General features: G+C 42.6%; 1 protein-coding gene across 4 annotated transcripts in view; it reads left to right on the top strand.

The window, feature by feature from the left end:
• The window catches only part of LOC132398264 (muscleblind-like protein 3), a 134266-nt gene that overhangs the window by 83133 nt on the left and 37781 nt on the right, over window positions 1-13352 (top strand). For all 4 annotated transcript variants that reach the window (XM_059977415.1, XM_059977414.1, XM_059977413.1 and 1 more), the window contains exon 4: window positions 11038-11274. In XM_059977415.1, the coding sequence (XP_059833398.1) occupies window positions 11038-11274 (237 nt within the window). The remainder of the gene's footprint in view (window positions 1-11037; window positions 11275-13352) is intronic.

The raw sequence follows: 13352 nt of genomic DNA, 5'->3' as shown, positions 1-13352 counted from the left end.
ATTGGAAGCTGGTATAGAAAATAAGATGTTCAAATAAGACAGTACGTACAGCTCTGCCATTGGCTGTGATTTGCTTCAGTGCTCTGGTCCAATTATCCAGTGACTAACTCAGGATAGTGTGATAACTGCTCCCTCAACACGTATTTGTGAAATGGTCCAACCTCTTCAAGAGAAATGAGCTGGTTGTAGGACATTTGAATTGAACAGTGTTTAAGGAGCTGCCTTCTACCCGTCACGTTCGGGAGGATGGTGCTGGAGCCATTTAAAGGAAGAAGAAGGTGCATTATCTGTCTGATAACAGATGTTTGGTAGATATCTGCAGCCCTGAAGAGGTGCTTTCCTTCACTGATGGACTGAAGGGTGCGCAATGTGACTATGGCACTTTGCAGCTCCATCTCTTGTCTTCTGGGTATCTAGAACATTGCTCAGGAAAAGAATTAATAAAATAAGCTGGGCTGTGACCATGTGACCTCAGGTTGTAGAAGAAATGGGCATATGTATACAGGCAAGAAAATAGGAGCAAAAGTAGGCCCTCAGCCATGTAATCCTCTTCTGCGCCAGTTCCCCATGTAACTCAATCCTTGATCTTTCAAGATTGTATCTATGTCCTCTGTAAGTACAGCCCATCATAGTGTACCTCCCATTTATTGCCAAACAGTAACTTGGAAACCTGACATTTTGCTCCCTCCTTTTAGTCATGAGTATGGATAGGTGAGGGCCAAGAGCTGTTTCTTAGATCCTTCCACTGGTTACAGTTTTCCAGCCTGTAAGAAAATCTATTTATGCTGACTCTGCCTTCTGTCTGACAACAAGTCTTAAACTCTTGTTAATACACTTCCCCAATACCATGCACTAATGCACTAACTTTTTAATGTGGCATCTTATCAAAGGCTTTCAGGAAATCAGAATGAATAACTATGTTGGCATGTTCCTCTCGATCATCTCTGTTTGTTACATTTCCAAACAACACGAGAAAATTTGTCAACCAAAATTTCCCGATCATAAAACTATATTGACTTGGCTTAATTACAATAAACTTTTACATAGAAATCCTACAGCACAATACAGGCTCTTCAGCCCCCAAGGCTGTGCCTTACCTTAGAACTACCTAGGATTACCCATAGCTCTCTATTTATCTAAGCTCCAAGTATCCATCCAGGAGTCTCTTAAAAGACCCTATCCTTTCCGCCTCCGCCGGCAGCCCATTCCACGCACTCACCACTTTCTGCTAAAAAAAATGTAACCCCTGACATCTCCTCTGTACCTACTTTCAAGCACCTTAAAACTGCCCTCTCGTGCTAGCCATTTCAGTTCTGGGGAACTATACACACGATCAATGCCTCTCATCATCTTATACACCTCTATCAGGTCACCTCTCATCTTCTGTCGCTCCAAGGAGAAAAGGCCGAGTTCATTCAACCTATTCTCAAAAGGCATGCTCCCAATCTAGGCAACATCCTTGGAAATCTCCTCTGCATCCTTTCTATGGTTTCCACGTCCTTCCTATAGTGAGGCGACCAGAATTGAGCAACAGGTCAACGACAGATGCCATCTCTCTGGCACTACATTCCTCCTTAGAACACCTGGAGAATAAAGACGCATATGTAAGGCTCCTTTTCATTGACTACAGCTCTGCCTTTAGTACCATCATTCCAAATAAACTGATTCCTCAGCTCTGGAACCTGGGTCTTAGCACTCAGATCTCTAGCTGGATCCTCAACTTCCTCACAGACAGGACCCAGGCTGTAAAAATAGGGAACAAGCTCTCCTCTACAATCACTCTGAGCACCGGTGCCCCACAAGGCTGTGTACTCAGCCCTCTGCTGTACTCACTGTACACCCATGATTGTGTAGCCAAGTTTCTATCGAACTCAATATATAAGTTTGCTGATGACACCACAATTGTAGGCCATTTCTTGGGTAATGATGAGTCTGAGTACAGAGAGGAAATTAAGAACCTGGTGGCATGGTGCGAAGACAATAACCTATCCCTCAACGTCAGCAAGACGAAGGAATTGGTTGTTGACTTCAGAAGGAGTAGCGGACCGCACAACCCCATCTATCTCGGTGGTGCGCAGGTGGAACGAGTCAAAAACTTTAAGTTCCTCGGGGTGAATATCACAAATGACCTGACTTCTGTTATTTCCAATTAAGGGCTTACTTAAGAGATAAACTGGGTCAAACAATGTTAATGCCGAAGCCTAATGAAATAGAAATTTTAATTCAAAAAGGAAAAATTAAAAAATTTACTTCTTGTATGTACAATTTGATTCAAAAACAGACAATTAAACAAGGAATTCATAAGTCAAGACAAAAATGGGAAACTGATTTGAATATTAAAATTGATGAAATAAGTTGGTCAAGACTATCCCTTGACAGTACGACAAATACAATGAATGTCCGACTTAGATTAGTACAATATAATTTTTACATCAATTATATATTACACCACAAAAAATAAATAGATTAAACCCAAATTTCTCTGATCAGTGTTTCGATGTAATCAAGAAATTGGTATTTTTTTACATTCTACTTGGTCTTGTTTTAAAATTCAGCCTTTCTGGATAAATTTAAGAGTTTTATTGGAACAAATCATTGGAATACAACTTCCACATAATCCAACATTATTTTTACCAGGTGATATTGAAGGGAGAAAACTGAATTTTAAATTGAACAAATACCAAAAAAAATTTATAAAAATTTCACTGGCGGTAGTCAAAAAGGCTATTGCAGTTACTTGGAAATCAGATTCATACTTAAGTATGGACTGTTGGAATAATGAAATTTTTAGCTGCATTCCACTTGAAAAAATTACTTATAATTTAAGAAATGAATATGATATATTTCTGAAAATTTGGCATCCTTATTTACAAAAGATAGGAATAAATATATAGGTTCTCCGAAGATAAAATTATTGGTTATCTGGAGAAAGAAATTAATATACATATTAAAGCTATTATGAACTCCATGGAGCATGTGGAGATCTTCCGATATCCAGGCATTCTTACTTTCTTTCTTCTTTCTTTTTCTTTTTTCCCTTTTTTTCAGATGGGGATATTAAAGGGGGAAGGGTTAAGGGGAGGGGGGAGGGCTGATATTATACTCTATTATTCTATTATACTATTCACTCTATGTAATTATCTTAAAAAATCGAATAAAAAATATATTTTAAAAAATCAAATGACCTGACTTGGTCTAACCAAGCAGAGTCCACTGCCAAGAAGGCCCACCAGTGCCTTTACTTCCTGAGAAAGCTGAAGAAATTTGGTCTGTCCCCTAAAACCCTCATGAATTTTTATAGGTGCACAGTAGAAAGCATTCTTCTAGGGTGCATCACAACCTGGTATGGAAGTTGTCCTATCCAGGACCGGAAGAAGCTGCAGAAGATCATGAACATAGACCAGCACATCACACAAACCAATCTTCCATCCTTGGACTCACTTTACACCACACGCTGTCAGAGCAGTGCTGCCAGGATAATCAAGGGCATGACCCACCCGACCAACACACTTTTTGTCCCACTTCCCTCCGGGAGAAGGTTCAGGAGCATGAAGATACATACGGCTGGATTTGGGAACAGCTTCTTTCCAACTGTGATAAGACTGCTGAACAGATCCTGACCTGGATCTGGGCCGTACCTTCCAAATATCCGGACCTGACTTGCACTACTGTATTTTCCCTTTTCTATTTTCTAAATATGATCTATAATTAAAATTTTTATTATATTTACTTCAATTTGTACTTCAGGGAGCGCGAAGCGCAGAAACAAATATCACTGTGATGATTGTACGCTCTACTATCAATTGTTTGGTGACAATAAAGTAAAGTATAATTCTGAATAATTTACTTGGCTTTGTTGACTATAGACTCCAGCATCTTCCCAACAACTGATGTTAAGCTAAATGGCCTATGCTTTCTCACTTCTTTCTTTCTCAAGTCTTGAACTAAGGAGTCACATTTGTGGTTTTCCGATTCACAAGTCCCTCATAAAATTGAATGAATATTACAAATCTTTAACAAATAGCTGCACTTGCTCTGCAGCCATGTCCCTTTAAACGTGACCTGGCAACGGGAAACGTGACCTGGCAGCTTGTCTACCTTTAGACCAATCAGCTTTTCCACTTTTTTCCTTGTGATAAATATTGTTACAAGTTCTTGTCCCCAATTTGAAACTAGCTCACTGTGAAGACTAATTCAAACTATTGCTTTAAATTATCAGCCACTTTCATATCTCCATCTGCTTCTCCTGGGTCCCACACTAACTCCAGGTATGCTCTTCCTTTTCTCTTCACCATTGAAGCTTTGATTGGTTGTTTCCTCTCATGGTCCATTTTCTCGTCTCTTTCCATTTTTCATTCTGCACCGCTGGCTTCTAAAAATCCCCTGTCCTCTGGTCTACTACAAGTTTTTTCTCACTTTAATTTTTTTTGCTTTGAATTGAATTCTTTACTTGACCTCCATTGGTTACCACTGAGAAAAATATCTCACTATGTGAAAGGGATGGGTATCCACTAAGCCTTACTAAGAAGTTGATTAAGCATTTACTACTGTCCAACTACTGACCTTTCCTTTAGCCCATTTTCCCTGACCATTCATGACAGCCTTTCCTTTAATACCATAAGACCATAAGTTAGAGCAGCAGAATTAGGCCATTTGGCCCATCGAGTCTGCTCCACCATTTCATCATAGCTGGGTCATTTTTCCTCTCATCCTCAATCTCCTGCCTTCTGCCTGTATCTATCCCTTCATGCCCTGACCTGTCAAGAATTTAACAACCCCTGCCTTACATATACATAAAAACCTGGCCTCCACAATTGCCTGTGGCAAAGAATTCCACAGATTCACCAATCTCCCGTTAAAGAAATTTCTCCTCATCTTCATTCTAAAAATATGCCATTCCCTTCTGAGACTGTGTCCTCTGGTCTTAGATTCTCCTACCATAGGAAACATCCCCTCCACATCCACTCCACACCATTCGATGGGTTTCAAGTAGGTCACTCAGTTTCAGGTAGATCACTCCTCATTCTTCTGAATTCCAGCGAATACAGGCCCAGAGCCATCAAATGTTCTTCATATGACAAGCCATTCAATCTGTTTTGTGAACCCTCTCCAGTTTCAGAATGTCCTTTTGAAGATAAAGGGCTCAAAACTGCTCACAATACCCCAAGTGAGGCCTCACCAGTCTGTATAAAGTCTCAACATTACATCCCTCCTTTTATATTCTAGTCCTCTTGAAACAAATGCTAACATTACATTTTCTTTCCTCACCACAGACTCAAACTGCAAATTAACCTTTAGGGAATTCTGCACAAGGTCTCCCAAATCCCTTTGTGTCTCAGTTTTTACATTTTCTCTCCATTTAGAAAATAGTCAACTCTTTCATTTCTTCTCCCCAAGTGCATGGCTGTACTCTTTCCAACACAGTATTCCATCTGTATTCCTGTAATGAACAGGATTTGATAAGCGATCTTGAACTAAGGGAGCCATTAGGAGGTAGTGACCATAATATGATGTTTTTATCTACAATTTGAGAAAGATAAGGGCAGATCGGAGATGTCAGTGTTGCAGTTGAACAAAGGAGACTATGGAGCCATGAGGGAGGAGCTGGCCAAAGTTAAATGGACGGATATCCTAGCAGAAAAGACAGTGGAACAGCAATGGCAGGTGTTCTTGGGAATAACGCACAAGGTGCAAAATCAGTTCATCCCCCGGAGAAGGAGGGATTCAAGGGGGGGAAAGGGGCCACAGTGGTTGACAAAGGAAGTCAAAGATTGCATAGCATTTAAAAAAAAAGAAGTATGACAGATGATTGGGAAATTTTTAAGGAACAGCAGAACTTAACTAAAAAGGCTATACAGGGAGAAAAAATGAGGTATGAACGCAAACTAGCCAGGAATAGAAAGGAGGATAGCAAAAGCTTTTTTAGGTATGTGAAGAGAAAGAAGATAGTTAAGAACAATGTTGGACCCTCGAAGAATGAATTGGGTGAAATTGTTATGGGAAACAGAGAAATGGCAGAAGAATTTAATAAGTTCTTTAGATCTGTCTTCACTAGGGAAGACACAAGCAATCTCCCAGATGTATGGATGGGCCAAGGACATAGGGTAACAGAGGAAATGAAACAGATTGACATTAGGAAGGAAACGGTGATGAGTAGACTGATGGGACTGAAGGCTAACAAATCCCCAGGTCCAGATGGTCTGCATCCTAGGGTACTAAAGGAGGTGGCTCTGGAAATTGCAGATGCATTGGTAATCATTTTCCAATGTTCCTTAGATTCAGGATCAGTTCCTGAGGATTGGAGAATGGCTAATGTTATCCCACTTTTTAAGAAAGGAGGGAGGGAGAAAACAGAGAACTATCGTCCTGTCAGCCTAACATCAGTAGTGGGGAAGATGCTAGAGTCCATGATTAAACATGAAATAGTGGCATATCTAGATAGCAGTGATAGGATTGGGCCAAGCCGGCATGGATTTACCAAGGGCAAATCATCTTGACTAATCTGTTGGAGTTTTTTGAGGGTGTAACCAGGAAGTTAGACAAGGGAGATCCAGTGGATGTAGTGTACCTCAATTTTCAGAAGGCATTTGATAAGGTCCCACATAGGAGATTGGTGGGTAAAATCAGAGCTCATGGCATTGGGGGGAAAATATTGACATGGATAGAAAACTGGTTGCCAGATAGAAAGCAAAGGGTAGCAGTGAATGGGTGTTTCTTGGAATGGCAGGTGGTGACTAGTGGGGTGCCACAGGGCTCGGTATTGGGACCACAGCTGTTTACGATTTACATCAATGATTTAGATGAAGGCATTGAGAATAATATCAGCAAGTTTGCTGATGATGCTAAGCTGGGTGGCAGTATGATGTGATGAGGATGTTAGGAGAATTCAGGGTGACTTGAATAGGCTGGGTGAGTGGGCAGATACTTGGCAGATGATGTTTAATGTGGATAAGTGTGAGGTTATCCACTTTGGGAGTAAGAACAGGAAGGCAGATTATTATCTGAACGGTGTAGAGTTAGGTAAGGGAGAAATACAAAGAGATCTAGGAGTCCTTGTTCATCAGTCACTGAAGGTGAATGAGCAAGTGCAGCAGGCAGTGAAGAAGGCTAATGGAATGTTGGCCTTTATTACAAAGGGAATTGAGTACAAGAGCAAGGAAATCCTTTTGCATTTGTACAGGGCCCTGGTGAGACCAGACCTGGAGTATTGTGTACAGTTTTGGTCTCCAGGGTTAAGGAAGGACATCCTGGCTGCAGAGGAAGTGCAGCGTAGATTCACGAGGTTAGTTCCTGGGATGTCCGGACAGTCTTACGCAGAGAGGTTAGAGAGACTGGGCTTGTACACGCTGGAATTAAGGAAATTGAGAGGGGATCTGATTGCAACATATAAGATTATTAAGGGATTGGACAAGATAGAGGCAGGAAATATGTTCCAGATGCTGGGAGAGTCCAGTACCAGAGGGCATGGTTTAAGAATAAGGGGTAGGTAATTTAGGACAGAGTTAAGGAAAAATTTCTTCTCCCAGAGAGTTGTGGGGGTGTGGAATGCACTGCCTCAGAAGGCAGTGGAGCCCAATTCTCTGGATGCTTTCAAGAAGGAGCTAGATAGGTATCTTATGGATAGGGGAATCAAGGGATATGGGGACAAGGCAGCAACTGGGTATTGATAGTAGATGATCAGCCATGATCTCAGAATGGCGGCGCAGGCTCGAAGGGCCGAATGGTCTACTTCTGCACCTATTGTCTATTATCTGCCAGTTCTTACACCTTAGTAGTTTCCCTTCTTTAAATTGAGGACACTCGTTTTTGACCCAAGATATTCAGCCTCAAGCTGTATCTGGAGTTTACCATGTTGCGGTCACTACTTCCTGGAAGATTCTTCACTATTAACCCTCCCTCACTACACATGACCAGATGTAAAATAGTCTTGTCTCTGGTAGGTTCTGTAAGATATCATTCTCAGAAACAATCCCCGGTGCACTGCACAATTTCCTCTTCCACAGAATATTTCTGGCTTGATTATGTTATTCAATATGTAGATTAAAATCAGGCGTGATAATTATAGCTCTTTTCTTACATCATTTCAATATTGCCCATTTACACTTTGTCCAACTGTGAGGCAACATTTGGGCAACATTAGATTACTCCCTAGTATCTTGTATCCCTGGCCATTCCTTCCATCCGCCCAAAATGATTCAACATCACAGAACCTCCTGCTCACCGCCACACTGATAACTTCCATGATCAGCAATGCTAATGTACTTCTGTTTCCTTTTCGCCTAATTGCTTGGAACACAGAATAAGTTTCAACACTGAGTTGCCAGTCCTACTCACTGTCCATCCATGTCTCTGTAATAGTAATTAAATAAATCTCATTTATTTCCATTTGTGCTCTTTACTCATCTATCTTGTTACGATGCTGCAATCTTTGCTTATTACCCCAGGTACAATTACCACTGCCCCCCTTGCTTGTGGTTTCTGTTTCTCCCTTTGATTTTCATTTACTCCTTCACTGCCCTGGACCACTGCTCTCTCATTGCTGATTTATTATACTTCCTGTTCCCTGAGCCTCCAGCCCCCCCACCCCCACTAGTTGAAGGTCCTGATTGTCCCTTCGGAGCCTAGTGTGGGCTTCACTGTCAAGGCCAATCTACAATAGCAGTCTCCAGTGACGTGGCCTGCTGATTGAATCAGACACTCCTACTGTGTGTCCTGCTGTGCACTGAAACCAAACAGGTTAATTATCTTTCTGAAACTTCATCAGTCCTTGGCCCTTAAGATGATAATGAGCCATTGTACATTAACAGAACCTCAGTGTAGGTGGAAAAATCTGTACGAGCTTTCCATGGAAAATCACAGAGAGATAGAGCTCCGAAGCAGGCCCTTTGACCCACTGAGTCTGCGCTAATCATCAACCACTAACACTAATCCTACATTAATTTCCCATTCCCACCTCGGATTCTACCACTCACCTACCCACTTGAGCAAGTTACAGAGGTACTGATGCTGCCTATCATTGGGATGTAGGATAAAGCAGGTCCATGCAGAGGAACCCATGTAATCATAGGGAGAAAGTGCAAACTCTACAGGGATCAGAACTGAACCCGGGTCTCTGGAGCTGTGGACCAGCTATGCCAACTGTGTTGCAGAGTCAAGTCGAGTTGGATTTATTGGATACAAGCTCTTAGGTTGAGACATACCTTTCTGAGTATGGAGGCTGCTTCTCCAGACCTGCTTCTCCCAGACTCAGAGATCCCCCTCCTCACCGCTTACCTGTCAATTGACAGAGACCCTGGTCTTCTACACCCATAAAGGTGTGTGCTAATGGGTGCCCAAGACAGGCAGTAGAGTGGCACAGTTAAGCAAAAATGTTTAAACATTGTGAGTAATGTAATAATTAGTTAAGGATGCTGGGTGTAACAATTTTACAGATTCCTGTTCACTTTTACTGCAGTTAGCATGTACTGAATCTTAATAGTAACTTAAATTTTAATAAGAATTAATTACTCTGAGTGATCATCCTCCTCCAGTGTTTCCACAGTGGTTTGTCCAAATTAAGCTAAACAGTATTCAGTCAATTCATGTAATTCAGGTGCTGAGAATTGCAGTAAAATTTAGCAACTTCACAGAGTATAGATGGAATTGAGAAAATAAATTGCGTTTTCACCGTTATGGAGTGAAAGTAGATCTGGCCTTGCATCTCCCTGAAAAACTGGAGCTTTAGAGGTGTGTATTGTCTGGTATTTACTGTTTGACCTGCAAACTTTGGGAAGATCAGAGTATCCTGATCATCTTCCAGGAGCATTTGATGTTTGTTTCTGCTATATTTTATATCAAAACATTAGATCTAGTTTTAAGACAGACAGTTTCCCAGGAAGGAAATTTTTACTTGTATCTATCCTTTCTTTTTTAAATTGTACATTTAGTATCACATTCTGAAAATGTATTTGTTAAGAAGAAAGAGAGGAAGTATGTTTAAAGTAGAGTGAATTATGGGCTGTTTATTCTTAGGAAGGGGAGTAGATTTGCTTGCTGAAATTTCTGCAGAATTCCCTCTGCAAGAACAATTGGCTTCTGTTGACTGTCACCAAACAACCTGCTGCTTACCACCGTGAGGGAGAGCCCTACTCAGCACCAGAACGGTACAGATCTCAGTGCAGTGATTCTTGGTAAAACATCCAGACTCCTGAGCTAGTGTGGTACTGTGCCATACTTCGAGAGCAGTGCTGCAGCTCATGGAGTTACTTCTTCACAGCTCCAGTAATCTGAGTTTGATCCTTACCTTTCTCTGAATGGAATTTGCATGTTTTCCTTGTGACCATGTGGCTTTCCCCGGGGTGCTCCTGTTCCATGCCACATCCCTATGACAGGATAACTAGCTGCTGTAAATTAGCCCAAATCTGTGCTCCCTTTAAAGTCACTGGGGCCGTACATCCTGTTCTCCCTTTAAACTTAACAGGCCCCAAGCCCTGTTGGCCCATTTCCTTTAAATCCCCTAAGCCCCAGTTTCTGTGCTCCCTTTGTACTCACCAGGCCACAGTTCTTGAACACCATTTAAACTCACTAGTTCCTGTGCACCATTTAAACTCACTAGTTCCTGTGCACCATTTAAACTCACTAGTTCCTGTGCACCATTTAAACTTGCTAGTTCCTGTGCTTCATTTAAACTCACTAGTTCCTGTGCCTCATGTAAACTCACTAGTTCCCATGCACCATTTAAACTCATCAGACTCCAGTTCTTGCACACCACTGAAATGCACTGAGGACCAGTATCCCGTACTCATTTTAAACTCTATAATATCTTTATAATGAATTTAAAGTGTGTTGGAGTATTAATAGGAGTAACATTGGATTGTGCAGCCTGACACTAACAATGATGGCCCTGAGGCTGTGGGATTATGAGAGTTTACATTTAATTCACCTTCTGTGAGAAGGCCAGTAGAGCTGGAGCAGTTGCCTGATCTAGGTTGGCCAGTCAAAGCTAGTTTGCTTGATCCCTGGGCATACATGAACAGTTGCTGATGACGATCTTGTTAGGTTTGCAGGGAATTTCAGCGTGGAAATTGTACTCGGGGTGAGAACGACTGCCGCTACGCGCACCCAATGGATTTGGGAATGATCGACTCAAATGAAAACACAGTTACCGTTTGCATGGATTACATCAAGGGCCGTTGCTCAAGGGAGAAGTGCAAGTACTTCCATCCACCTGCACATCTGCAAGCCAAAATTAAGGCTGCCCAGCACCAGGTGAACCAGACTGCAGCTGCTGCCATGGTAGGTAAACTGGAGATGTAGGAAAACCTCTTCCAACTCTCAGTCTGATGTCTCTGTCTAAAGTGCTTAGGTTAATTTGAGCAGTTTAAAGCAACAGTCCAGTCCTTGATTATATGTAAAATGTGTGTGAGAGGGCATTCTTCTTCCTTTTCTTCATTGAGTTATCTATTGAAACACTAGTTGGGGCTGGGGGTGATCAGACGGGAGAGATACAAGGGACAGCGGATACTGGAATCCAGAGAGGTAATGTGCTGGAAGAACTGAACAGGTTGAGCAGTATCTGTGGGTGGAATAGATATACACTTTTCAGATTGAGACCCTTCACCAGACCAGACGCTGCCTGTCCCGCTGAGTTCCTCCAGCATGGTGCCTGTTGATGGTTTGTTGAATGGTGCACCCACTGCCTTTGACCCCTCTCAGTACTGGGTTTGCTTTGATCACAGAATCATAGAGAAATAAACCAGAGAGACAGGCTCTTCAGCACACCAACTCTATTCAAACCATCAAGCACCCATCTCTCCTTCACCCTAATTCTCGCTGTATTCTCTACACATTCCCATCTGCACACAGGGACCAAATTCAAATTGCCTATGAACCTACACACTTGGGAAGAAAGGAGCATCCTAGGAAACTCACAAAGGGAGATCAGGGTTGAACCCACGTATCTGGAGTTGAGAGGCACCAGCTCTGCTACCTATGTTACAACGCAGTCCTGATGTTCCCATGTCTTAAGCTTGTTCACAGAAGGAGCCCCATGTGTTGAACAGGTGTTGTCACTGACCACTAAAATCCATTGTCCCAGCATCAACATTAGATGTTTGAGTGGAGTTGGAATGCCCAGTATCACTCGTAGATTTGCCCTGTCCACTATCCCAAATCCTGGGATTTGAGCAAATTAACCCTCAGGAAGAACATCTGTTCCTTTGATTCTGGTGATGTTCAGTCACTTACCTCTGCAAATGGGCAGGATGATAGTGTGGCAGCCCTTCATTGTTGATTGCCTCAGAGAGAAGAAGGTTTCTTGCAGGCCCTCTGCGAGTGGGCATCTCCAGAGCCAGGGTAAAGTGAGAGGAGCCATTTGTGGTCTTGGCCACATCACCACATCCACAAGGAGGTCTGGCAGAACTGTACCATCCCCAAATGAAATGACTCATCCCAACCCTAGTTAATGTGCTCTATCTATAAGCAGACAGATTTGGAGCAGGTGTAGGCCACTCCACCCCTTGAGTCTATCCATCACTCAGTGGGAACATGGCTGTAAATTCAACCCTGCATTCTCTGAATTACTTCGTCAACACCCAAGTCCCTAAACAGCCATTCCAGGTGGGGCATAGATTCACATGCACCCCTTCCAACCTCAGGGGCTTCTGATGTGGCCTGTGAGCAAGAGTGAGCACAGAGAAGTTGACGCCACACTGAGCACCTCACTCTGCCCATCGCTATCCCGAACTCCCGGTTATGTGCCAGTTATCCTGCCATCTAGTTACACCCATGTGACCATTTAAGCTACAAACCCATCTGTTTTTAGAATGTGGGAGGAAACTAGAGCACTCAGAAAAACCGTCATGGTCACGGGGAGAAGGAATAAACTCCTTAAAGACAGCATCGGAAATGAACACACACGTCACTCCCTACACCACATCACTGCCTCCACAACCACGTCACTCCCTATACCATGTCACTGCCTCCACGACCACGTCACTCCCTACACGACCGTGTCATTCCCTACACCACGTAACTCCCTACATGACCACGTAACTCCCTACATGACCACGTCACTCCCTACAAGACCACGTCACTCCCTACTTGACCATGTCTCTTCATATACAACCACGTCACTCCCTACACGATCGTCTCTCTCTCCCTACAGGACCATGTCACTCCCTACACCACCATGTTACTCCCTACTTTATCATATCACTCCCTATATTACAATATCATTCCTTACCAGACCGTGTCACTCCCTACACCATGTCACTCCCTAATTTACTGTGTCACACCTTACTCTACTACGTTACTCCCTACGCTATTGTGCTATTCCCTACACTACCATGCTGTTCCCTGCACTCTCATGCTGC

Source organism: Hypanus sabinus, chromosome 8 (genome assembly GCF_030144855.1).
Source record: "Hypanus sabinus isolate sHypSab1 chromosome 8, sHypSab1.hap1, whole genome shotgun sequence".
Taxonomy (NCBI): Eukaryota; Metazoa; Chordata; class Chondrichthyes; order Myliobatiformes; family Dasyatidae; genus Hypanus; species Hypanus sabinus.
The sequence above is the reverse complement of the archived record's forward strand: the minus strand, read 5'-3'. Positions and strand labels throughout refer to the sequence as shown.